A 25,578-nucleotide genomic window follows, 5' to 3' on the forward strand; every position below is an offset into this window, starting at 1 on the left:
TCCCTGATTACTGTTCCCATCGCTCCGTTATCCTAACTCTATGTTGGTGTGGCACCACTTATTTTAAGTGAAATACCTGTGCCCAAATTTTTTCTGCATGTGCACGCTATTTTTCATGCACATGCGCACTCCCTCCTATTCATGAGTGAGTCTCTGTGCGCTGTCACAGATAAGGGTTTCACCATGAGCATCTCGACAATCAACATGCTCGTTCTGTTTTCCAAAACCTAATCCACAATAAATATGACATTTTGGCATTAGTACGCAGTGTGGCTCACGCAGCAAACGCGCAACTACTTCTCTTTTACCTCAGGGAGACGATCGTTTCTCTCTAGGACTACAGCGCAGGAGTTTGCACTGTGCATGCTCGGCAACGAGATACTACTTCTCTACCCGCCGTACAGATGGACGTAGTGTTCCTTTGCATACACAGGTGCTAAGAGTCAATACGAGCTGACAAAACAATTACTAGAACCAGAATTACCTTATAAGGCTTCCCGTTTTTCCTGTTTTTCAGCACTTTACGGTAATTGAAGAGTGTACTCAAACTAAGACATCTGAGCTGCTCACAGTATCGACAGAGCCGCGGTCGGGGGAAGTCAAGGACAGGGATTCTCCTGCTTTTTGTGAGTACGGCACAGCCGAGCTAGATCGAAGGGGTACAGTAAAACTTTGGCCAAGTAAGTAATACAAAGACAAACTGGACTATGACGCTATATTTTGTTTTTTATTTTTTATATTTACTTGCCTTGTTTCAGGTTGCTATTAAGCACCACACCCCTACAGTCCTGAAGGCTCATGGTGCTAACAAATTGTTTGGCAGCAAGTATGCACCAACATCTTTTACATTTGTTTCTTTCCATAGTGACTATTTTAAATCCCAGAGCAATATATCATCCTAACAGATATCTGAATAGAGCGTGTGTTTTATGTTACATGTGTGTGCGTCTTGTGTTTGTACTTTTCCTTTTCAGGGCACCTCACAGGAATAGGATGACATATTATGTCTAGGTAGTGTTGCCCTCACATTTTTTTTAGGTCACTGAACCAGCATGTTGGATATTTCACAATTATAATGCCATATGTTTATTTTTTTGTGCTCTTTCCCTTTCATTTCAGGTATACATTGCAGATATCTATGAAATAATAACCAGGCACATACAAGCCTCGGATAGCCGAATTAAACAGGATTGAGTTTATTAGTGCTGCTAAGGGACATCTTGAAGTGAGTAAGGTGGGGATCTGTGCACCCTGTCCTGAAGAAGAAGCATAGCTTCGAAACATGTCAACGCACACATGAGGTGTTGCACATTAACATACAAAATACCTCGACACCACCCCTTTTACAGTACCAGCACGGAGGCCCATTAAAATTTATTAGACCTCACGTGCCAGGCACTTTTTAACTTTTCATTATCCTTACTTTTTCGAACCCACCACTCACTTAATAACATAAGCCCTCCTCACACCACACATATTCAAAAATCTTAGTGCTCCCACATATTCCGTCGGTTAGAAGCACGCCGCATCCCGTAGAGTGGTGCGAAGACCCCAATGATGAAGCATGACACCAAGGGTCCTTTGGTGTGTGAGGGGTATTTACAGAACACTGTGTACTCCCCACCACTGTAGGGACCACGCCAGAAACATCCTTGTGTGGATTCTTTTTGTTTAAGTAATTGTATTTGGGGAGACCGAATCCACTTCATCTCTCCTCTCCCTTTTTGTTGTATTTAAGGCCTCTGGTACCCTCCAACCAACAACCGCCTGAGTTGGAGGAGTCTCACAGCCAGCCCAATCCAAGTTCCTCACACCTGTCGTGGATGCCATCATCTGCCCAATACCCTGCTCATAACTCCAGGTGCCAATAACTCAGTGCACCGCAACCCATGGACCGTTACTGATTGAGTTTTGCGCTGTGGAGTGGTTACGCAGCAATGTCACCTCAAGCAGTGTGGGAGACCTGGCACGATGATGAGGAAGATGATGCAGGTGTAACACACCCCACTGAAGCTGCATCAGGAATATCCCAAAGGGAAACAATCCTAGACAACATCTTCACCTGAGCGCGTTCAGCTCTAGTGCCCCAACCTCAGTGCACTGCAACTCACGGACACTTCTGTTTGCATATTTTGTGACCTCTGCACTTGCTCCGGCTACCTCCATGATGCTCCGTAGTTGTCTCTGTTATGCGGGTGTTTTCAGTTTCTGTTTTAATGGTGTTCACTGTTCAAGTTGTTGCCAGCACCAACCACTCCGTCAGGGCTGGCTAACACTCACCACACACATTCAGCACAGGCGTCACTGTACATGTGGCCCTGCCAATAAAGGTACCGGGCGCACGTGCCCATAGCCTGTTCCACAAACTATCTGCGTGTGCCCGTGTGGTCATAATGTATGCATGAGGGCCCCGGCCTTACAACATTACATTGTGCTGTGTACAGCAGATGCAAACATGTCACCGCAGGCAGTGAGTCAGACCTTGGACATGTAGCTTTGTCGTCACCCACTCAATACGTAAGAAGAGTGGACTGGGCCGTCGTACGCAGGTCCAGCGTGGGTGTGTGAATGATAATTGCGTGCCTCTGGGCGTGGTTCAGTACTGGAAATGTGCAAATGCATGTGTCTCTGTTGCAGTGTGGGTCTCCTCTGTGGGTTGTAGATGGTCCCTGAAGGGAATTAGACACCCACGTATGTGATCTAGTTCATCTTCCATATGTTCGGACCCCACCGCACCTGTTCGGCCACCTCCTTTTGGCATTCTGTCACCTGGCATTGGAATGCCATGTGTACCTCGGTGAAGTGTTGGGAGTCAACCGTGCTGCTGGGTTCTTCCTGCTGTGTGGTCTGTGCAGGGGCTGGGTTCTCCTCTATGTAGCTAGGCTGCCCTGGTCCTGGTGGTGGGTTGCCTGGGATGTCCGTGAGCTGTTGTAGGGCGTCAGTGTTGAAGGTGTGGTGGTCCTCTCCAGCATCCCTTATGAGTTGTCTGCTCTGCTGGAAGTGTTGTTTGTCCCTCTGCAATGTGAAGGAGAGATGCATGTTGACATTGTGTTGACATGTATGTTGGCGCATTGTTCTTGTTTACATGCAGACTGTATGACAATGTACATTGTGACTGTTTGGGAGGTGCTGGATTTTGCTGCAGGACACTGGACATTTGGGCTACATGACGGATGTGAGGTTGTATGCGTGCATTTCCATCTCACAGTTTCCTGCTCTGTTAGATGTAGTTGACCGGTTTCTGCGCATGGGCGGAGCAAGTTGTGTCCTCTGTTCTGCAGCGTCGAGGTTGCACAGTGTACCACATTGTTGTCAATGTGGATGTGCTGTTATTGCTATGTGTGTGTGCTGCAGTGTGCCATGGGGATCAGGGACATGATCCAGGGTCATTGTGGGTGTGCAGTGTGCTACACATCATTTGCATGTTTGCCATTGTGGCCATCTCCCCCCCGTCCCCCAGTCCCTGGTCGTTACTCACCCTGTTGATGTTGTGTCAGGTCCTATCGAGCTGTGTCTGGACTCCCAACTCCTTGCACCGTCTCCACACTGATGACTGTGGCGTCCGTTTCCTCCAGCTCCTCCTGTGGCGCTGGACTCCCACCTCTTGTTACCGTTGCTGCCTTCCTGTTGACAGCGGGTTTGTGCTTGGGTTCGCGTTGACCTCTGCACTCGGTCCGGGTGCATCCATGGTTTATTTTTGTTTCTCTTTGTTATTGTTCTGCTTTTATGGTGCCTTTTCCCGCTTGAAACATGGGGATTGCAGGCCTGTCGCTGGTTTTCGCTGTTTCTTTTATCGCAATTGACCTCATCGGAGGTTTTTTTAGATTTGTGTTTTGCATTTTTGCGGGGTCTCATTGACTTTATCGCGGACATTTAACGCGTTGTCGCGGGCCTATCGCATGGTACCCCCGTGTTGTGAGTGCTACATTAACACAGCGTTATTTTCCCGCAATAGACTGCGATAAGAAGAGTTGCGGTAAGCTAATTTTGCGGTAATTATCACATGTTCTTGTGGATATCCCCCGATATGTACAGTTATATACAAAGAGTAGTTGATGCATTGACATATCAGTCAATGGGCAAGCAAATCAGTTGAGGCATCCTGAGGACGACAGCTATTTTACGTGACATTTAATCCAAGTAATTTTTGCATACGTTTCTACTAGATTAAAAAGCACAGTTCCCATAGGTTAGTTATCAAAGTTAGACATAGCAGTAAATCCAGAAGCTATTGCACATGAATAGTCTAACGATGGAGTCTGAAAGATCATGGGCAATCACATAAGCAAAGTAGAGGGCAATTCAACGACCTCTAATTCATTCACATACACATCCCCAAGTTCAACGCTGCAGAATGAGTAGTAGCTTAAGTTCAAGGTGGATCATAACCAAGGAGGGACATCGTCGTGGCAGTATGCAACGACGATGCATACTGCCACGACGATGTCTCTCCTTGGTTATGATCCAAGGAGAGACATCGTCGTGGTAGTATGCCACGATGATTTTACAAGCAGAGTGGTTTCACAGACAATGACACAACTCCAGGCTTGAGCTCTAAGGATAATCTTAGTTCCACTTCCCAGTGATAAAATAACATAGATTGCTGATACCTATATCCTGATTCCTGAGGAAATATCAGGTGCCCTTTAGTTAATTAAATTCAAACGTCAAACATTTGTAACTTTTGAAGGCGTACGCAAGCCTTCAATGGCTTGAAAACTGGCCTAAAAGGACCACTTTCCTGTTCCTACAACCCACACCTCAGACATACCTTACCTATAAGGATACTCCTTGTGCAGTGATTCTCCCTCTGCCCTGAAGGGAAGGGATGTCCAATGATCCCCAGCCACAGCTATACTTGTGCTGTTTGGAGTCTCCTACAACAGAATTTATGAGTGTAAAGGTACTAATTATAATTTCACACTCACTGGTGGGGATCTGTGCAACTGTGGCAGAGAGCGCCCTAAGGGAAAGTCTTACTGTTTTGCGGGAATGTTTATCAGTATGCCCCTCATTTTTTCTAAACTCCTTCCATTTAGTATTACTTATACCCCATTTTTCCACCACGCTTCCAATGCCTCTCTCATTTATTTCAAAACCGTATACCTATCTGTGTGCGGAGATCTCTGTCTCTTTGAGATGCATTTCCACAAAGAAAAGATAGGGAAGGTGGAGGCGAAGGCTCTGACCATAGGTTTGTGAACTGCATTTTGTAGTATGTGAGTAGTACTGCTTTTAGTATTATAGGCTGTTTGTCTCTCAAGCCCTTAGACAAGTTTAACTCAAGCTTGATTAATGTTTGCTTATGTTCAATGACCACGTTATTGAAAGTTAGATTGTTGGATTTGTGGAAATCTACATAATTTACTGCCACTATTCTTTTCACATGTTCTTCTGTGGTTATAAAACATAGCATGATCACCGATCTTGATGAAAAACGACTCATGAGTCACACTGCTGATGCAGCATTTTGGGAATTCAGAGAAAATCATTTATAACCAGAACCCAAATCTTTAATTCCCTCCACACTGTATGAGTCTAGACCAAACTTAATAATTTATACATCACCAGTAAATTATGGACCTTTTTTAAGAAGACAGGGATTTGGTGAATAATAATCTGAATTTACACCATGAATTAATACCATACCATATGAACAACAGACACTTTTCCGTTAATAATAATAATGATATATTAGGTAATGTAATGCTCATCGAGTACAATACAGCTCAAATTAGAGTTACTCAAAAGAACATTCAGATCTAATCAAATCAGTGTACATCTCATGAACAGCGCAATAAGAGAGTGGATAGGTAGAGAAACAAAAGAAGAGAAATCATTTGCAAGATAATTATGCAAATCAGAGATTGATTATAATTACCTATCATTCAAGTTTCTAGATTAGAAATGCTACCCTCTGGCCATGAGAGTAAGCAGTGTACTTTAAAGAAAAATTTGAAATGCAAACTTTAAGAGTCAGGAACAGCAGATCATCAGCCAGTCCTCTAGAATAGGTAACAGCGTCAGAGCTGTCTCCTTTGCTAAGTTAGGAATACGCCGCCTACCTCACCTACTCCCTAGGTATAATTATACCCCAAATTCACGCAAGTCCAACCCCATCTCTATCCATCCCACCTAACTAAAGATTCTAATTGGCTAAAACAAGGGGAGTCTCGGTCACACCGCTCCAAGCAAGTTCCGATTTTCAAACACACTATTGTCCAAACTCAGTAAGTAATTTTCAGGCTTCTGTATCGTTCTCTTCCACAGCATGTTCACTTTTCATTCACATTTAATGTATCTTTTTTCTGTCCGCATGTCTGCTTCCAGAGGAACTCGCTTTCAGAGGCGCGTTGTTTGCTCCATAACCTTGGCCATCATCGAAGACACACGGAAAACTGATTAAGCACTCTCCCTCCCTCACACCATGGTTTAATATTTCAAGCTAGATTTTCTGAGGCCTTTCTCTCCAACACAGAAAAAGCCATTTTCTAGGAAAAGACAAATACAACATGAATATCATATCTTTTGCCTGATTGTATTCTCTAAAATTGTTTTGCTTAGCATTATTAATGATTTGCACATGCTCATAGAGCATTAATATGATCATTAAACTTGCAGCCCTTTAGTCGTTAGTTTCTGCATTAGTCATGTGCAGGCTTGATGCCTACTCCAAATTTTCTCTAACGCGTTCTAATTTACACATCCGCAGTTAAATTCAAACGTGGTTAGTAACACACAGTTAACTTTTTAATTATTTTTGCACAATGAGAGGTTCAATTCCGCAGGTTTTGCTTTGCGAAAACCCTGCTCCATCAGTCTTCAATGTGTCATGAGCCTTTGGTTCTGTATGTCATTCACAATATCAGTGAGTTACCTTTCAAATATAAAAGCTAGCCACCTAAGTTTATGTTGTGTAAGTGAATGTGTCTAGATGTATGTATTCCTCTGAAAGGTAGGATTCTTTACATTGAGTTGTACATCAGTTGCTTTTCTTTAGGCAAGAAGAAATGCTTATACAGTTTGTTTTTAAAGTACACTGTATTATTGAAAAGCATAAAGCCAGATGTACTATTACATTGGTCATAAAAATGGGCTGCAAATTGCGACCACTATTTTTGCAACCAATGAGAAATGTTACGGATGGTAGGTCATTTTCTTAAAATTCTCAAATCAGAGTGCATCATTCCTCCAACCTGCCTCATTATTATTTATGAGGAAGGGCACAAATTGTGACTGAAAGCTGAATGGTCACAATCACAGGGATGGGGGCCTGCCAAGGTCAAGAGACCACTATGCCTGTGTGTAAATGAAGGAAACTTTTTTTTCGAAACAACCCATTTCGTTAAAGGTACTGCATTTAAAAATAAAATAATTTTTAAACAAAAGTTTCACTGGGAGTTTGCAGTTGGCAAATATGTAGATAGTGGTAGCTGCTTTTTTAGTAAACAGACAGGGTAGTTTGTGTATGCTTGCCTTTATTTGCATTTAAGTAAAATATGTATATTACCAATCCTTCCTGTGTCAATGTTTATTTATCTAGCATCGCAACAGCTTCCATTACTAACTCAGCACATCATACCAGAAGCCTGCTGGAGAGACCATGGAGCTCAACAAAGATTCCTTCATCACAATGAATGACGGACAGCGGATACCGGTGTTGGGCTTCGGCACCTATGCCCCGGAAGAGGTAAATCCTCATCTTTCCTCTCGTACATTTGTTGTCTTGTAGGGCATCTCTCCAGATGTTTCATTCAAAATGTCAGTCTGAATCCCTGTTGTGAGCAGTAATAGAATGTGAAGAAGTTACAGTTGAATACAGAGTGCAGATTGAAGTTTAATCAATCTGTGCTGTGTGTCATGACTCCCAGGAAACGTGATGCTTTTGGGACAAAGCAATAGCTACCAAATGGCCCATATCACCTGTGACTCTTAAGGCCAATCGTGATGCTTTAGTTAGCAGAAACCTAGATACTAGAATTTGTAATTGCACTAATGAGATTCTACGCTTGGGCTCAAAAGCTCATCATACAAAATGCAGTTTTCTAAAAGGCCAGGACTGGTTGAAGTTGCCACAGATGGCATTCAATCAATTAGGGTTTTGTAGAGCGCGACTACTCACCCTGAAGGGTCTCAAAGCTCTGAGGGGGAGGGGAGTGGGGGTCTGCTGTTCAGTCAAAGAGCCAGGTCTTGAGGTCCTTCCTGAATTGAGCTAGAGATGGTGATTGGGCATGGGGCCACTTGGCCGCAAATGAAATCCCTATATATTATAAATACCTGTATCATGCAGACGTGATGTATACCAGAAATGTGTGAATTTGTTGAGACACATCTTATTTGTCACTGGTGTATGAAGCATAAAATTAGGCACTCCAAAAGTTCTGCCTACATTGGGTGTTAGAGATGCAAATACCCCAGCAATGATGAGTGTCCACTCTACCCAGCTCAGTTACACCTTCTGGGCAAAGTGTATGAAACAGTAGCAACCAAAAGGCTTATCCAGTGTTGTGCCACCGGGTAAAGCAGCACGTCCAGTCCAGGGATCCAGAAGGGATGTCATGCTGTGGATAGTAGGAGGATAGTGATTGGGTAGCAGCCAATGCACCTGGACACTTTTAAAGGTCCTGCACATGCTTGCAAATGTTCTAATGCTACTGATTTGAGGAGGAACCAGCATTTATGACATAAAAAGGGATGTCTTCTCTCACATAGGGCGAGCCTAAGGCATTGGTTTAGCAATGCTTGTTGGCGAGATTATAGTAGGCGACCTAAAAAGTCTCAATGGGAGTTGTCCCCCTGCGCACCGCGTGTCAATTACCCAATGGTATAATAAAGTTTGTTAACACCAGGTTGAGTTCATTCAAGTTTTTACTTCATGACGGTTTTCTTTTTATCAAATTGTATTTTCCATTTGTACATCAGAGAAGAGTTCAAAAATAAATCAATGAATATATCCAAAATGCTTCATCATCATTCCGGGCCATGTTGGCCCTTCGTCAGGAGAAATCTCTGTAAACAAAATAAATAATCGGAATGATTATCAGGGATATCTCTGAATATCCTAAATCACGATAATTCAAAACAGACAATACTAGATTTACTGGTTGAATTCACTGGTCATGCAAAAAATATTACAAACAGTGTACGTGATCAAAAAATTAAAATCATTCAAACACGACGTTCATCTGTTCCCATCAATTTCAACATCGTATAATGTGCTGGGATCTGTAGCACTACAAGGTGTTCCAAAAGTTGGTGTTCAGGTTACCAAGTGAAACGTTATGTGTCAGTGTATTTATGTGACAGAGTATGTTATCAAATCTGGTGATAGCGTTCAGGAAAAAGAGGTGCACGGGTGTGTGGCGAAAATTAAGGCAACGAGTTAAGTGCGGTATAACCCAACACGTAATAAAAACGCCAGTGCACACGCTGTCGTATCAGGTTGAAAAAACAAAGCTAGTACTTACTCGAAGCTTACTCAAGATGGACTTAGTAGCTGTTTGCACGGCTGATAATTCGCGCGTATGTGCCGGAGGAAAGTTTAAATAGAACGCGATATACGTGCTTCCCTGTTGTTTGATAAAGATAGAAAGCGGACTATCGTACTGGTGTTTACGGTGGCCATCTTGTAACAGTGTCAAAGTTAAATGCATGTCAAATGCGAGTGTTAATTAAGAAAAAATGAGTCAAGTTTCACGAAGCAAAAAATGAAAAAAAGGACAGAGGTGTTGACGGACCCGGAGGCCATGATGAATAATGTGAAATAATGGTGTGTTTATTGTCGAAAGTCGACAGCTACCAAACAGATGATGGTTATCAGGTTGATAAGGTTACTTGTCCCATGTCCACCATTATAGGTGTGATTGTGAATTGAGAGATATAATTAACTAACAATAGGAAACAGTTAGAAAAGAACCATGATATGTTCAGATGCAAATCATAAATAACAAAGAAATTCCATTCTATCATTCAAACCAGTGGGTTGCATCGTGCACAAATATCGAATCCAAAAGTTCTCTCTCTGGAGTAGTTTGTTCTTGGGGTTAACTCCCTCTGTGTTCAATACATTTTAAAGAACTGTGAATTGCAGTTGAGCAACGTTGTGTCGGTATTCTACAAAATGTTTCGCCACAGTGGATTTCAAGTTGCCAGTCCTGATATTGCTCTTGTGTTCCAGAATTCTGGTCCTTATTTTCCGTTCTGTGTGGCCAACATAACAGAGGCCACAAGTACACTTCAACAAGTAAATTATGTTCACTGTATTGCATGTTGCGTTCACTTTTAGTTTGATGTCATAACCTTTCATGGGATGGTGGAAGGTGTGTCCTTTTATGATGTTATTGAAGACCTTTGTATTAGACGACAGATGCAATAGGTTGTGGATGTTTCAACAATTCTTTGAGGTTAGGACCTCTGGTGTAAGAGAAAATGGGAGGTTGTTCAAAGAGACCCATGAAATCTGGTTCCCTACTTAACAATTGCCAATGTTTCAATGCAATTTTTCTGTATCTGTTACTCAGTGTGGAGTATTTAGACACCACGGTCATACGTTTATTTTCACTTTTTATTTTAGGGCAAAGTAGGTTGTTTCTGTTGAGTGTCTCACATTCGGTTTTAGCATTCGCCAGGACATCATCAGGATATCCTCGATCTTGAAATCTCTTACACTTCACGTCAATTGGTTTGATGCAATGTGTGGGATCGGATAACATTCGTTTCACTCTCATCAGTTGAGACAAAGGTAGATTATTCTTGAGGCTAGGACGGTGGAAACTGGAGTAGTGTAGAGTGCTGTTACGGTCAGTGTCCTTTTGAAAAAGGGTGGTGTGAAATTGATTATCCATTAGTTTAACTTGGACGTCCAGGTAATTGATGGATCTCTGGTCACATGTCCATGTGAACTGGATCCGATCATTGATTGTGTGGAGGTATTGTAAAAATTCGAGTAATTTGATTTCAGGGCCGGACCACAAAATAAAGATGTCATCAATATAACGTAGGAACAGTTTTCTATATTGCGCCCATGTTGGTTGGTTAAGAATATGACTTTGTTTGAAGTAATGCATGAACAGGTTGGCATATACTGGGGCGGCACAATTGCCCATTGATGTACCGCTGAGTTGCAAGTAGCACACATCTTGCCAGGTGAAATAGCTTTGATAGAGTGTAAATCCAAGTAGCTCCATTAGAAACGGTTGTAGGTCAGTTTTTATATCCGAGTTCAGAATAGCATTTTCAATGGCCTCTAAACCAAGGTTATGGGGGATAGAGGTATACAACGCTTTCACGTCAACAGTACATAACCAATACTCATCCCTTGTTGAAATCAGTGAATTATCCAATTTCTTTAAAAAATCAGTGGTGTCTCGAACATAGGTCGGAGTTTTGGTGACCAAAGGTTGCAGGTGTTTGTCCAGTAATTTCCCCACGGGCTCATGTATACTACCTCTTGTGGACACTATTGGTCTGAATGGAGGTCTTTGTAGGTCCTTATGTACCTTGGGAAGCATGTATAATGATGGAGTTTTTGGGTATTCCTGTGTTAAAAATCTTTTAGTTTTCTCAGTGGTGACTTCCTGCTCCAAGGCTCTTTGAAGAATGGTTTCAAGAGTGGCTTTAAATTCAGCTGTGGGATTGTATTCTAGTGCAGGATAGGTGCTGGTATCCATCACGTGTAACTGAACTTGTTGATGGTAAAATGTGCTGTCCATGATCACGAGGGCACCGCCTTTGTCGGCGTTTTGACAAATGATGTTAGGATTTTCAGACAGTTTCTTTAGTATGTTTCGTTCTTTCATGGTTAGGTTGCAATGTTTTAATTTTGGTTGAAAATGCATAGATGTTATGTCTTGTTTGACCAGGTTCTCAAATGTGTCAATTATCTTGTGACTTACGGGAGCTAGAAAAGTACTGCGAGGGCACAGACCTAGAAGGATGTCATCTTATTGTACACTGGTTGGTATCAGGTTTTCAAAGTAGTGTCGTAATCTGATATTTCTTGTCAGCTTGAAAAGGCTGACCTCTAACTCCAGGGTGTTAGAGTTGGTGGTGGGAACAAAGGATTGGCCTTTTTGTAGTGTTTTTATCTCCAGTTCAGAGAGTTCATGTGACGATATATTTATCACTAAGTTGTTAAATTCAGTTATCTCTTCTTTCCCTTCTTTTTCTCTGGTTCTTTTGTTTTTTCTACTGTTTTTGCCCCGCCGGGGTCTTCCTGCCCCTCTGGGCTTGCTTCTAAAATAGAGACCGCAGATTCTGCAGTAGTGGCTTTTTCAGTAGTTGGGGTAGACCGTGGAGGTTGGTTCTGTGTTTGTGCCTCACTATCAGATGATGAGGTTTCAGTGGCAAAGTACGGATTATATGCTTTGGGTTGGCGTCGGCGGGCATACACTTCTGTCCAAGTGTATACTTCGCCGAGCTTATAATCTATGGTATCTCTTTTGTACTTGCGTATTTTACTTTCCTGAATATCCTGGGTATATGTGTCAAGTTGACTGTTGAGGTCTTCCAACATTTTACTTTAGTCTGTTGTTTCCATTGAATCAGTGAGTTAAATTTTGATGTTGTCAGTTTCTGAACTGAGTTCTTCTAGGGTTTTGGATAGCTCTTCTATTATCAACAAAATAAGATCAAGGGAACATTCATTTAAGATAGCATACCATCTTTCAACAAAGCGTATGTTGGACCTGGCCCTTTTTGGCAGGTTCACGCCAAAACTTTTTGCTTTTTCCTAGCCTGTTTCTGGAACCTGGTGTTGGTGATTTTAGGCCTTGGCGCACTTTTTTCACTGTGGTACAGTGTAAAGTGCGTGAGCTCTCTGTGTGTGTGGTGAGAGTGACCTGCCCTCCCATAGGAATGAATGGGGAATATGTATGCCCATGGTAGTTCCTGATGTGTGGGGAGTGCAGGGTCGAGTTTGGTATGTACGAACTCGTGAGATTGAATGCTGCGCAATGGTATATGCGGCATGATTGTGTCTAGTGTAGAAGTGCCACTTTTAGAAGTGGCATATTTGTGTAGTCTGTGGCTGGCGTGTGATTGGCTGGAGCCTGGCCCCAGGAGTGAGCCTGGGCCTGCTTGTGGATTGACTGTCTGGTTTGAGGGTGACAGGGGCTGCAGAGCCCCCAGGAGGTTGTCTGAGTCAGCCCGTGGATGAAAGGCTGCATCTGCAGCCAGAGAAGTGGGAGGAGATAGCACCTGGGAGTGAATAGGGCTGTGCCTGCCTGACCACAATGCTGGCTCCACCTCCCGCTGGGCGACTGTCACCTCTGTCCCTGATACTGAAAGAAAGAAGGAAGCCAGGAAAGCCCCAGTGCTCCAGCAACACCCAGAACTGGTTTAGACCGGGCTCAGAGCCCACTTGCACAAAGACTTCAAAGGACTTCAAAGACTTTTAGGGGTATAAGAGAAGGACCCCTGACAACAGAAGATTAAATTCTACAATCAAGAGGAACCTCTGCTGGAAGAAGGACTGCTGAAGAACTAAAAGAAGATTGCCTTGCTGTGTGCTCTAAGGGCTAACCTGTTCTGCTGACCAACTGAAGCTGAGGAGAAGAGGGACTTTGCTGTGTGCTGTGCCCCTACTTACTTGAACTAAAAAGACTTTGCTGTGTGCTGTGTCTTCAACTGAATCTCCAAGGGCCTGAGAAGAGCTGGCCTCCTGTTCCTGGAACCCAGGGTTAAAAGGTTCCTAAGTAAACTCCAAGACGCTGTGAAGATCGTGCTGTTTTGGCCTGGTGCGTGCTTTAGGACCAACTGCTGATCGTGGGCAGAGATCGGTGTGCTCATCGGCACATACTCAGCGAGGGTCGAAGGTCCGTGGTGTCTCCCCTCGTGAGTTCTGCTCTAAAAAGGTTGTGTGGCCGTGAGGGTGGTCTTGCTGTGACCTGCGCCCTCAAAAATCATCTGCCGCCTGTTCACCGCGGCTGCCCGGGGCCAGAAACACCCTTCAAAGGGTGCGGTCCCTGGTCGGAGCTGCGGGGCCGAAGAACGAAGCCACCGCACTCCCATTGGTCAAAAAGAACGAGCCCCCTCAGCAAACACCGCGCTAGGATTGGCCTAGCGCCGCCGCGTCATTACCGAAGCCGTCCTGATTGGCTGCCGGCGTCTGCAGCATTGAGGGCTTGTCCCGGGAGCCGCGCTATCCTTGGCTGACTCCCGGGCATCTGTGGAGGCTTGTCTGGGAGCCGCGACCGGATTGGTCCCCGTCATCGGGACCTTCGCGAGAGCTGTGTTTCCAGTGCCGAAGCCGGGGGAGATTGACCCGACCTCGCCGAGGGAGCGCCGTGAGTGCCCACCTGCCCCTGGCCTGTCTGTCCCTGCTCGGATCGCCGAATTAGCTCCCCGCCGCTCCCCGAGGATCTGAGAGCGGGTGGAGGGCTGCTGGGACGGTCCGGGGCTGGGAGCGAGTCTGCTCTGTTCGGCGCGGTGCGCCTGAAGCCATTGGGGGAAAAGCGCTCGCATTGCTTGGGCGCAGTATTTCGAAGGGCTGATTCTGAAGTAAGAACACGCTGGTATTGCGCTGGCAAACCCTTCATTTAAAGAGCTGATTGGAGATAAGTCCGTAGTGCTATTTTTACTACTGATTTTAAGAAACTTGAGACTATTCTTTTTATATTAAGAAACTTCCTGATAATACAAGTACAGACGAGCCCCGAGAGGCTCATGGGGGCGTATTTGTTCAAGAGCCTGTGTGGCTCCTGCCCTTTGGCGCGGTACTGTTCGAGGGCTAGTGAGAGCCCATGCCATAGTTTGATTGTTAGCCCAGCTGCCCAGCAATTAGTGGGCAGCTGCACCGTTTAGGCGCTTGGGATTGTCCTCAGGTGCCCAGCAAGTAGTGGGCACCTGCCACGTTTAGGTTTTGCGCCAGTGGCGCACCCCTGACTGGCGTTGCATTGGCAGCGTGCCCTGACATTCTGGACACAGGGCTCTTTAGTCCCTTTATTAGATGGGGGCAGGTATGTGATTTTTAGTTAGGCGCAATGTGATGTGGTGCTAGGAAATGTAATGCATTTAATATGATTACGCACCTTGATTTTACACCTCTGAATGTTTTCATGCATCATGTGTTTTTTCCTTCCCTGCACCTCTGAATGTGTTTTTGATGCATCATGTGTAATGTGTTCTTGCTGATACCCCTAAATGTATTTTATTCTTAGATGGTTGTTCTTTCCAGTACAGGTGGTCCTAGTGAGGTCCTGGTTCCCTGCGTGACATTCTCCTAAGGTGGTTAGGGTTGCGTAGGTGGTACCTACCTGTTACCAGTAGTTACTGGTTGTATGCTATTCTTGCTAATTTGTGCTACAGTGATTTTATATCCTTTTATTCTAATTTCTGACAGTAATTCTATTTCTAAAAGTGTTGATTCTGACAGTGGCCCATGTGGCCCTGTCTTGTAAATAATCCCTTGCGAATATTGCCCGTGCCAGTTGGCACAATGTACATGTGTGATTTCCATCTGATGTGATTTTGACAATACAGAAGTTATGTTTATATAACCTTGTGTGGAGTTCCTTTTGTGGTGTGCCTAGTATGTTGTTGCTGTTGTGTGTTTTCGCAAATGCTTTACACATTGCCTCAGAGTTTAGCCTTACTGCTCGTGCCAAGCTACCAAGGGGGTGAGCAGGCGTTGTCTTGGCGTGTGACTCCCTTGCCCTTACTAGAATGGTGGTTTCTGCCTGGCTTTGGCGTCAGCCTTAGCCTCAAGAAATAGCCAGTTCTAACAGCGTACATTATTTTTGCAGAGTAACGGTTTAAGTGGGACCCGTAGGCCCCTGGGGATCCGTTGGGCACGATGATACCTCACCAGGGTACTGGCATGAAGTCGTTGGTTAGTTTCTTTCTTTAAAAGATACAGAAGTTGTCTGATATTACTTTCTTTGCTTTTTTTATTGGATAAAGGAGATGAAGCCTCTCTAATCAGTCCGTAAATTTTAGTAGCACCCTCACTGGTGAAGGCGAAGGTGTCAGCATAAATTCTGTCAAGTTGGTAATGTTATCGTAGTTCATGTTGAACGGGCGTGCAGTGTCCTGAGTCAGACACGTGAATCACAAAAAAAGAGGTAGGACACGCACCATGAAATCAAGTAGAGTTTGAAAAGGTGAAAGTTTGTCGCGTGCAAGCTGGGGTTTCGCTCTCTGAACCACAGAGCGTTGAAGGCAAATAAGTAATCACATATCCCAATGGGAGTTGTCCCCCTGCGCACTGCGTGTCGATTACCCAATGGTATAATAAAGTTTGTTAACACCAGGTTGAGTTCATTCAAGTTTTTACTTCATGACGGTTTTCTTTTTATCAAATTGTATTTTCCATTTGTACATCAGAGATGAATTAAAAAATAAATCAATGAATATATCCAAAATGCTTCATCATCATTCCCCATGCATTTCGGGCCATGTAAGCCCTTCGTCAGGGTTAATCTCTGTAAACAAAATAAATAATCGGAATGATTATTAGAGATATCTCTGAATATCCTAAATCACGATAATTCAAATCAGACAATACTAGATTTACTGGTTGAATTCACTGGTCATGCAAAAAATATTACAAACAGTGTACGTGATCAAAAAATTAAAGTCATTGCCTTAATTTTCGATACACACCCGTGCACCTCTTTTTCCTGAACGCTATCACCAGATTTGATCACACGCTCTGTCACATGAATACACTGACACATAACGTTTCACTTGATAACCTGAACACCAACTTTTGGAACACTTGTAGTGCTACAGATCCCAGCACATTATACGATGTTGAAATTGATGGGAACAGATGAACGTCGTGTTTGAATGATTTTAATTTTTTGATCACGTACACTGTTTGTAATATTTTTTGCATGACCAGTGAATTCAACCAGTAAATCTAGTATTGTATGATTTGGGCCAGGGTATACAAGTCAGAAATGTTTCATTCACACGATTACCTCGTATACTGATAATAAGTCACTTTTGGAATGGATTCATATTTCAGCTTTAACTCACTCAGTCAGTCTAGTTTGTGATGCGCTCGACCCTGAGATTGGTACGAACAAGCCTTATTCCACTTACAGCTGCACGCGCTAGCTCGATTCGTCTGTCAGAAACCGGAAGACAAAGCGCTGCCTAGCGTGACAGTGCCTCCATGGATTTCATGTGACGCATATATTCACCACAGCCCATCTAACCTGATAACTCTGTTCTGAAGTCAGTTCTGAGATTTATTTTGTCAGTCTCTGCAGGATTACTGACGCCCATATGACATCATTTCAGGAAGTTAACTATTCCACAGGCTCTGAAAACTGCAATACAGCAACATCTAATGGATACTTTTGATTAACCCAATTTCCTGGCATTTTCTTCAACAATTAGCCCGCATTGTGGGTCTCATTTGCAATCTTTTGTCTGCCGCGCTGCCCTACGGGAAAAGAAAAGGCCCGGAATGTGCCGTACCGATCGGATAGGCGCATTCATGTCCTCTTTCCCTGAAGCTTGTCCTCAGTTGGATGCCATGCGCTAACACAGGCACCCTTGCACCATTGTGCAGGGGTGCCAGTGTTATGGGGATGATTGTTTTTGTGTAGGAAGGGACTCTTTCCTGTACAAAAACAACCAATTCAGGCGATTTCCTCTTTCTATGTGTGCTGCCGAATGAAGCACACATAGAAAGAGGAAAAAACAAGGGGAAATATTTCTCCTCATCGCACCTTCCCTGGAGAGGCATAGGCTCTTGATGCATTTGTCAGGTTTACAACTTATTGTAAATTTGGGAATGTGTCAAATGCCTTGAGTGATACATGGGAACACGCGCTGTAAAGCCCATGGAAGGCCTCCCAATCATAGTTTGAAGCAACTCAGCGACTTGCCCTGCGTTGTCTCACTCCGTATTTACAAGGACATGAAAAGTCACACAGGGTGGGTTTACGTGGCCTTGTAGATATGGCCAAGCTTTGTGCGCTGCCGGAACATCATTAAAAGTGACATTCCAGTGGCACACAGGGCTTTTAATGAGGCCCTGTATTGGAAGCACTTCTTACATACACCACAGCTATCTGCACGCTTGCGACGATCACACAGGAGATCTCAACCACAATTAGCACGCTTCTTCTTTCTATTTTGCGTTTTGTTTCCAAATCAATATATAAATATTATTAGCAGTGACTCCTTGAAATTATGTAATCAGTCACCCCTCCTTCCCATTTTCTTCAAAAGCCGAAGAAACCTCCTGAAAAAGCGCCTTTGGTTCCATTTATTTAATGCATCTCTAGATTGTGTATAGATGGTCTAAAGTTCAAGGCGGACTGTAAAATAATCTTATTGTATTACTACGAAGGCTACCATAAATCGTTGAAATTGCATATCTCCGGTTCTACTGATTGGATTGTTGTCATTTTGGAGTCCAATAATTAATTACATTTTACTCTATCTTTTTACATTTTTACCTGGATTTTTCTTGTGTTGTGTTTTCACTGTATTGCTGTTTGCGTGCTGGATAACTACTCTACACATTGCCTCTAAATTAAGCCGGACTGCTATTGTGTCAGACTACCAGTTGGTTAACCACAGATTAATTTAATGACTTTTTGTGGTTCACTCTGACAAGGATGGTGGCTGTTGCCTGAAAACCGCTTACACCACCCCTCAACAAGCAACCATATTGCTCACATTGGTGGTAGCAGTGGGAGTCAGTACGTGCGTTTGTGCAGTGGCACACAGTGATTTGTGTAACACTAAAAAAATCCCATTATAAATAATTTTATACCAGATTCGACCTCTTTTTAATTTCTCATTTTTCTCTCAAGTTGTCATTTTTTCCACTTTAATTCCTACATCACCTTCGTACACTTGGGACTCTTTTTGTTGTTGTTGTACCTGTGATACTTTTCCAGAATGTAAATGTATCCCAACTGCCTATCATACTACAATATGAGGGAGCTGGCCCAGTTTGATGACTTCAGCAAGGCTAACTTGAAGACGTTCTGCAAGGAGAGGGCGCTGGTCGTGAAGTAGGGGGTCCACTAAGCAGATCTTTGGGACTCCCTGTATGATTTTGAGGTAGCACATTGGTGGAAGACTTTCACAGAGCACAAAGAGGGAGATGGCCTGAGGAGGATGGTGAGGGGAAGGAAAATGACTTGCCAATTGCTCCAGAAGAAAGAGGAAGCTCCACATAAATGGACTTCCCTGCTGAATTCAATGCAGGAAGCAGTGTATCCTTCCACAACCTTTAACCTGAAGAGTTAAAAGACAGACAAGCTGACAGGGATCTGAAGTTGCTGCTAGACAGACTGTCCGTAGAAGATGGAAAAGCTGAGGCAGAAAGGGCCTTAGCGAAGGAGAGGACTGAGGCCAAAAGGTTCTTGGCAGAAAAAAGAATGTTGTGGGCTCATGAACTGAGTCTGAAAGAGCTGGACTTTAATTCCAAAGAGTTGTCAGAGTCCAGCAGAAATGAAAACAGAAACAGCACAGTATCCGGTAGGGATCAAAGAGTCCACATGTCCAAAGGCCTTGTGCCCAGGTTTGAGGTGGGGCATGTTATTGATAGGTGGTTTGCAGCCTATGAGGTAGCCCCGAGAATACATAGAGCCACAGAGGAGCTTTGTGTGCCAGTCAGTGGAGACACGTGCAGGCTGTAGAAAGGGTCATCCTGTTGGCTTTAGAGGTGCTGATCAGATGTCCTACACTCTCACACTAGTGAAAAGCAGCACTTTTCACTAAGTTTAGTCTCAGATGGATACTGGTCTAGGTTTCGGGACAATCACAGATTGACTGGCCAGTCTTTGGTAGATTTTCTGAGCTTCTCCAGTAAGGCACTGAATAGTTGGGTGAAGGGCAGCCAAGTGAGTAGCTATGAAGGGCTATATGATCTAATTTTGAAAGAGCATATGGTCAGTAACTATTTCACAGAGTTACGCCAACACTTGGTTGACTGGAAGCTCACCGACCCCAGGGAGCTGGCAAAAGATCCTCTGGGTTAGTACCAGAGTAAGTGGGAGTGATCCTCATGAGGGCAGTTCAGGTCGACCAAACAGAGTGAGGTACACAGTGACCCAGACAGGTACCCAACATAGTGAGGGGGAGGGTTCCCAGGCCCCTTCTAAAAATAGGAGGGGAGGTTTTGATGGGTGGTGGCGTTGGGCGCCCCCCCTTCCCAACCCTGATGCTTTTATTGCTCACAGCTGGGGCAAAAGCGAGGGGACCTGGTCTGCACCAACAGACCATTCACTTGTAGGGGCTCTGTAGGAGTAGGTAGTTCCCAGGTGCCCACTGACACCATCCTGGGTACTACATTACCATCTGTGTCTGGAGAGCTAGGAGGGCTGGGCCACCCAACTTGCCCTGAAATATCATTTTACTGGTGGTACTACTCCCAAATAAATAGTACAGCATGACAGATGGAGGGGCAGGGGGTGAAAATAGTCCAGAGAGGGAAGACCAGTGGATAAGGGGTTGCCATCTCTGAGAACAGAGTACCCCAAGACTGGCTCTGGTGTGGCCACTTCTGACCTGGAGGTGCTCCCTGTGCTGTCACAGAGAGAGAGGGCAGGAGACTTGCACCGGGCAGGCTCCTGCATGACATACAGTGTGTCACCCTTGTGTCACAGTGTGTCGCAGGGGGTGGTGGTGGTCCCTTCCCTGATAGTCCTGGGCTGCCAGGCACCTGTTTAGATACAGGGGACATACCCTGGGCTAAGGAGCCAGTCTCAGGTTACCACCCCATAACTGCTGGGAGATTGGGAAGTAGGGTGCCGAACACCAGGGTCTGTTGCCCACCCCTCTGAGAAACCTCAGATGTCAGAGAACCCCGGATGGTCTGGGGCCTGGCTCTTGACACTGACCGCTGTCAGTGGCCTCCATTGGTTGCTTTCCTTATAGGCCGAGGCTTCCGTGTTTTGGAGCCAGAAGTCTGATCCTAGGGGCCGAATGGGCCATATCACTTTTTTTGCCATGTTGGTACTGTCTTGCTTCTGGGATACATTTGCGAGCACGTTAAGGTTATGATCTTCACAGATGGAGTCCACACTAGAGGAGAAGAGTTCCCCATGGGTCAGTTCAGAGGCTCAGGAAAGTGTAGACAGAGGGATCCAACTGAGTTCAGAGGGGCATAGTACTAACAAGTGCCACTGCATAAGACGGTCATCGTTCATGTTCTCTCGCCTAAGCAGGGAAGCCCATCAAAGTATTGATTAGTTTATCTTGGATTTTGGCTGGAGGGGGGTGGTGTTGGACTTGCCCTCTCTTCCGTGTCACCACCAAACCTTTTGCCTTCACTCCTCCAGTTTATTTGCTGAATTCATTTTTGTTGGTCTTATAGCACTGCTAACCAGTGCTATAATGCTTGTGGTCTTGCCTTTAAACATGGTGAAAATCACATATATCCAATTGGCACATTTAATTTACTTGTAAGTCCCCAGTAAAGTAATACTACATCTACCTGGGGCATGTACATTAAATGCTACTATTGGGCCTACAGCGCTTATTGCTGACACATTCACCTCCAAACAACTGACGCATGCCGCCACCACCACCATCTCATACCAACTGTCTGCCATACTCCTCAACTTCCGATCCCTCAGGAAATATTCCACTAAAATCTGGGACCTCCTCAACAGCAACACAACCAATCTTCTATTCCTGACCAAAACATGGCTCAACCCAGCCTCAAACTCAGACATTGCCCGCCTACAAAATCATGCAGGAGTACCAAACCCACAAACCAGGTGGAGGACTCATCATCATCTACAAGAAGACGTTTGACTGCACCACCTCCACAGACTCAGACATCAACCTCATGGAACACCTCCACTTGAAAATACAAACAGGATGCAACGTCACCCTTAAGAGAACCCTCGCCTACATTTCCCCGGGCTCCCAAACAGAATTCTGCAACCATATTGCTGACTTAATCGCTCTCCTCTCCATCAGATCAACCAACTACATCTTCCTTGGGAACCTCAATTTTCACTTGGAAGACACCATAGACCCTAACTCCACAACCCTCCTTAACAGCTTCTGCAAACTTGGACTCATCCAGCTCGTGCAAGGAACAACCCATAGATCAGACCGCACTCTCAACCCTATTTTCTCCTCCAAAAACGTGATCCTCTCCACTCACACTACCCCTCTAACATGTTTCGACCACTATATCATATATTTACAAGATACCCACCCACCAAGTCACTCCACCAGAAAACCCAAAGCGCCTTCAATACACTGGGGCAAAATATCCAGAGGAAACTGGACCAAGGCCCTAAAGGAATGCTCACCAAACCATACCGGAGACCTCGATTTTGACACCAAGCACTTCAATAAATGGCTCACTGACTGCGCCAACCACACCACTCCCACCAGAAGCAAAACCTACAAGAATAACAAATGACCCAGCTGGTACACAAATGACCCCAGGGAGTCCAAGAACCACTGCAAACAACTTGAGAGAAAATGGAGACTCGACAAAAACCCCACTGCAAGATCCACATAGAAGGCCACCCTCCACGTATACCACCAACAACTACAGACGTAAAGAAAAAGGCTCTAACTCTCAGACTTGAAGCCAGCTCAAACAATGTCAAAAAACTGTTCACCATCATCAAAGAATTCTCCAAATCCCATAGCTACCAACTACATCATTCCAGTCCAAGCACTGTGCACTGACCTCTCAAAATTCTTCAAACAGAAGATTGCCAAGATGCACACACATTCAATCCACAGCATACTGATATGAACTCTCCCTATGCATTGGACACCTCCTTCTTTGCCACAGAGAAGCTCAGCAACTGGAAGCCCGTCTGGAATGAAGAAACCACAGCCCTGATGAATACCATCCATTCAGCAGCCCCCTCAGACCTATGCCCCCACTTCATATACAGCCTTGGAAGAACCATTATCTCCTCCGTGCTCACCGATATCATCAACACCTCCGTAAGCACCAACACCATCTTGCTGGAAAAATACAGAGGTCAAAGCCCTACTGAAGAAATCAACAGCGGACCTCAACACCCTCAGCAACTACAAACCCATCTTGCTCCTGCCTTTTCCAGCAAAAGTAATTGAGGAAGTCATCCATACCCAACTCGCAGACCACCTTGAACTTCATCAACTCCTAGATAGCTCTTAATCAGGTTTTCAAACCAACCACAGCACAGAGACAGCCCTCATTGCGGCCACCGGTGACATCGGAAGCATCCTCGACTGAGGAGAAATGGCCACACTCATTCTCCTCGACTTCTCTGTAGCTTTCGATGCGGTCTCCTACGAAGTATTCATGAGAAATCTTCAGCACTTGGGTATCTGCAGACCGGCCCTCAAGTGGATATCATATGAGTTAGACTCCTCCCCTATACCTCAGAACACACTCTTCAACATTTGTATGACTCCCCTTGAAGAAACCGTCAAAGCCCACTGCATCAACTAATATTATCCTAAGCCGACTACACCCAGTTCTTCCTTACCAACTCAACCAGCATTGCCAAAGCAAACTTCACCAACTGCATGAGAAACATAGCTGCTTGGATGAAAAACAACAGCTTCCAGCTCAACACAGACAAAACCAAAGTCCTAATGTTTGGCAACAACCACTCCCCCAGGACGCATCTTGGTGCCCCCTAGAACTTGGAACCCCACCAACCCCAAGAACTTCTGGATCATACTGGACGCCAACCTCTCCATGAGCAGACAGATCAACGCTGTGTCCTCATCATGCTTCCACATTCTGCGAATGCTACGCAGGATTTTCAAGTGGATCCCACATATCACCAGACGAACAGTCACCAAGGCTCTTATCACGAGTAGACTGTATTAAGGAAACGCCCTCTACTTGGGATTCATACGCCATCTCCTGCGCTGATGTCAAACCATCCAGAACACCTCTGCTAGACTCTTCCTGAACATCTTGCAAAATAACCACACCTCAACAGTCTCCACTTTCTCCCTGTCCAGGAAAGATGTAAATTCAAGCTACTCACTCACTCATACAAAGCACTCCACAACACCGGTACAGCTTACCTCAACACCACCTCAATTTCTACCATCCCACCAGACACCTTCAATCTGCATCCCAGGCAAGAGCACACCTCCCTCGCATCAAGAAAAGAGGACGCTTCTTTTCACACCTTGCAGTCAAAAAATGGAATGATCTCCCAAAACACATCAGAGTCTCCCCCTCCATCATAGACTTCCGAACTAACCTCAAGACATGCCTACTCTAGGAGAAACAGGCATGAACTCCTTCTTAAACCTCAGACCTACCATACCCAGCTCCTGGATACCCTCTCGGATGATTAGCCACCCTCTACAAATTCACATAAAATAAAATAACAATACTTAAGTAGCCCTTCGTATATATCTAAGGCTTGCCATTGCAGCTTGTATGTGCAGTTGTTAACTGCCAATTTGACCTGGGAAAATAAATCTTTTGCCAGGCCTAAACCTTTCTTTTTAACACATATAAGAGAGTAGGCTCTAAACAGCCCATAGGCTGGAAATGTACTTTTAAGTTTTACATATCTTGGTAGTGAAGACTTCTAAACTCGTTTTTTGCTACTGCCAGGCCTATCTCTCCCATAGGAAAACATTTGGTTACCTTATTACATTTAATAGGAGATAACTTTTGTTTGGGGAGCAAGTACAAATATCATGTTTGGTGTAAGAAGAACTGTAATTTAAAACCCTTTTTAATGGTACATGAGTTTTAGGCCCCAATTCTGAAAACGCCACTTTTAGAAAGGTAGCAAACACAAAAAGATGAGGGATGGAGTTCTGAAACTTTTCAACCACTCACCCCCAGTCAATAAATCTATGTTTAATCCATCGTTCTTTTGCTCACTATGCCACCCCAGTTTGGACCCAACCATATGCAAATCAATCCTGACCCTGCTCCTGATGGGATCAGTCTAGCCCGAACAGCTAGGCCGGGTGTTCCCTGGACCGGAAATAAGCATCCTGGGACTGGTTTTGGGGTATCAACCAGGCTAGCTTGAATCTAGTGGCACAGTGAGCAAGGGACCCATGTCTGGGCATACCCAAGGCCACATAGGGCGAATGTAGCAAACACAACAAGATGATGGATGGAGTGCTGAAACATTTCAACCACTCAATCCCAGCCAAAAGATCTGGGTTTAATTAATTGTTCTTTTGCTCACTATGCCACCCCAGTTTGGACCCAGCAATATGCAAATTAGTCTTGACCCTGATCCTCATAGGAACAGTCCAGACCAAACTGTTAGGGCAGGTGCTCCCTAGACAGCAAAAATGTCCCGTACTACCGGAGTCAAGCTAGCCTGGATGATGAGGTGTGATATCTAGAAGCAGGTCCCAGGATGCTTGTTTCTGGTCCAGGGAGGACCTGGCCTGTTAGTTCGGGCTGGAATGTTCCCATGGGGAGCAGGGTCAAGACTGATTTTCATATAGCTGGGTTTAAACTGGAATGACATGGGGACAAAAAACAATGGATTTAGGCCCGGTCTCTGTACTGGGGTGAATATTTGATAGTGTTCAGCATTCTGTCGAGCTATTGTTCTTTTTCCACTTTTAGAAAGTTGGCATTTTCTTGTCCTAACCATTTGGTGCTGCAGACTATTTACCGAGTCACATGACTAAGTGTAG

The 25,578-nt window shown here is 44.6% G+C and overlaps 1 protein-coding gene across 2 annotated transcripts in view; it reads left to right on the forward strand.

Annotated features, from left to right (window-relative positions):
• The first annotated feature begins 592 nt into the window (after positions 1-592).
• LOC144796227 (aldo-keto reductase family 1 member C1-like) overlaps positions 593-25,578 on the forward strand; it is a 243,658-nt gene continuing 218,672 nt past the window's right edge. The window contains exons 1-2 of one of the 2 annotated variants that reach the window (XM_078668205.1): positions 593-680; positions 7,544-7,690. In XM_078668205.1, coding sequence (XP_078524331.1) covers positions 7,604-7,690 — 87 coding nt within the window. In that variant the 5' untranslated portion in view covers positions 593-680; positions 7,544-7,603. Of the gene's footprint in view, positions 681-6,015; positions 6,231-7,543; positions 7,691-25,578 lie in introns of those variants that run through there. The other variant, XM_078668204.1, reaches the window with a different exon arrangement.

This window comes from Lissotriton helveticus, chromosome 1_1 (genome assembly GCF_964261635.1).
Source record: "Lissotriton helveticus chromosome 1_1, aLisHel1.1, whole genome shotgun sequence".
NCBI classification, from domain to species: domain Eukaryota; kingdom Metazoa; phylum Chordata; class Amphibia; order Caudata; family Salamandridae; genus Lissotriton; species Lissotriton helveticus.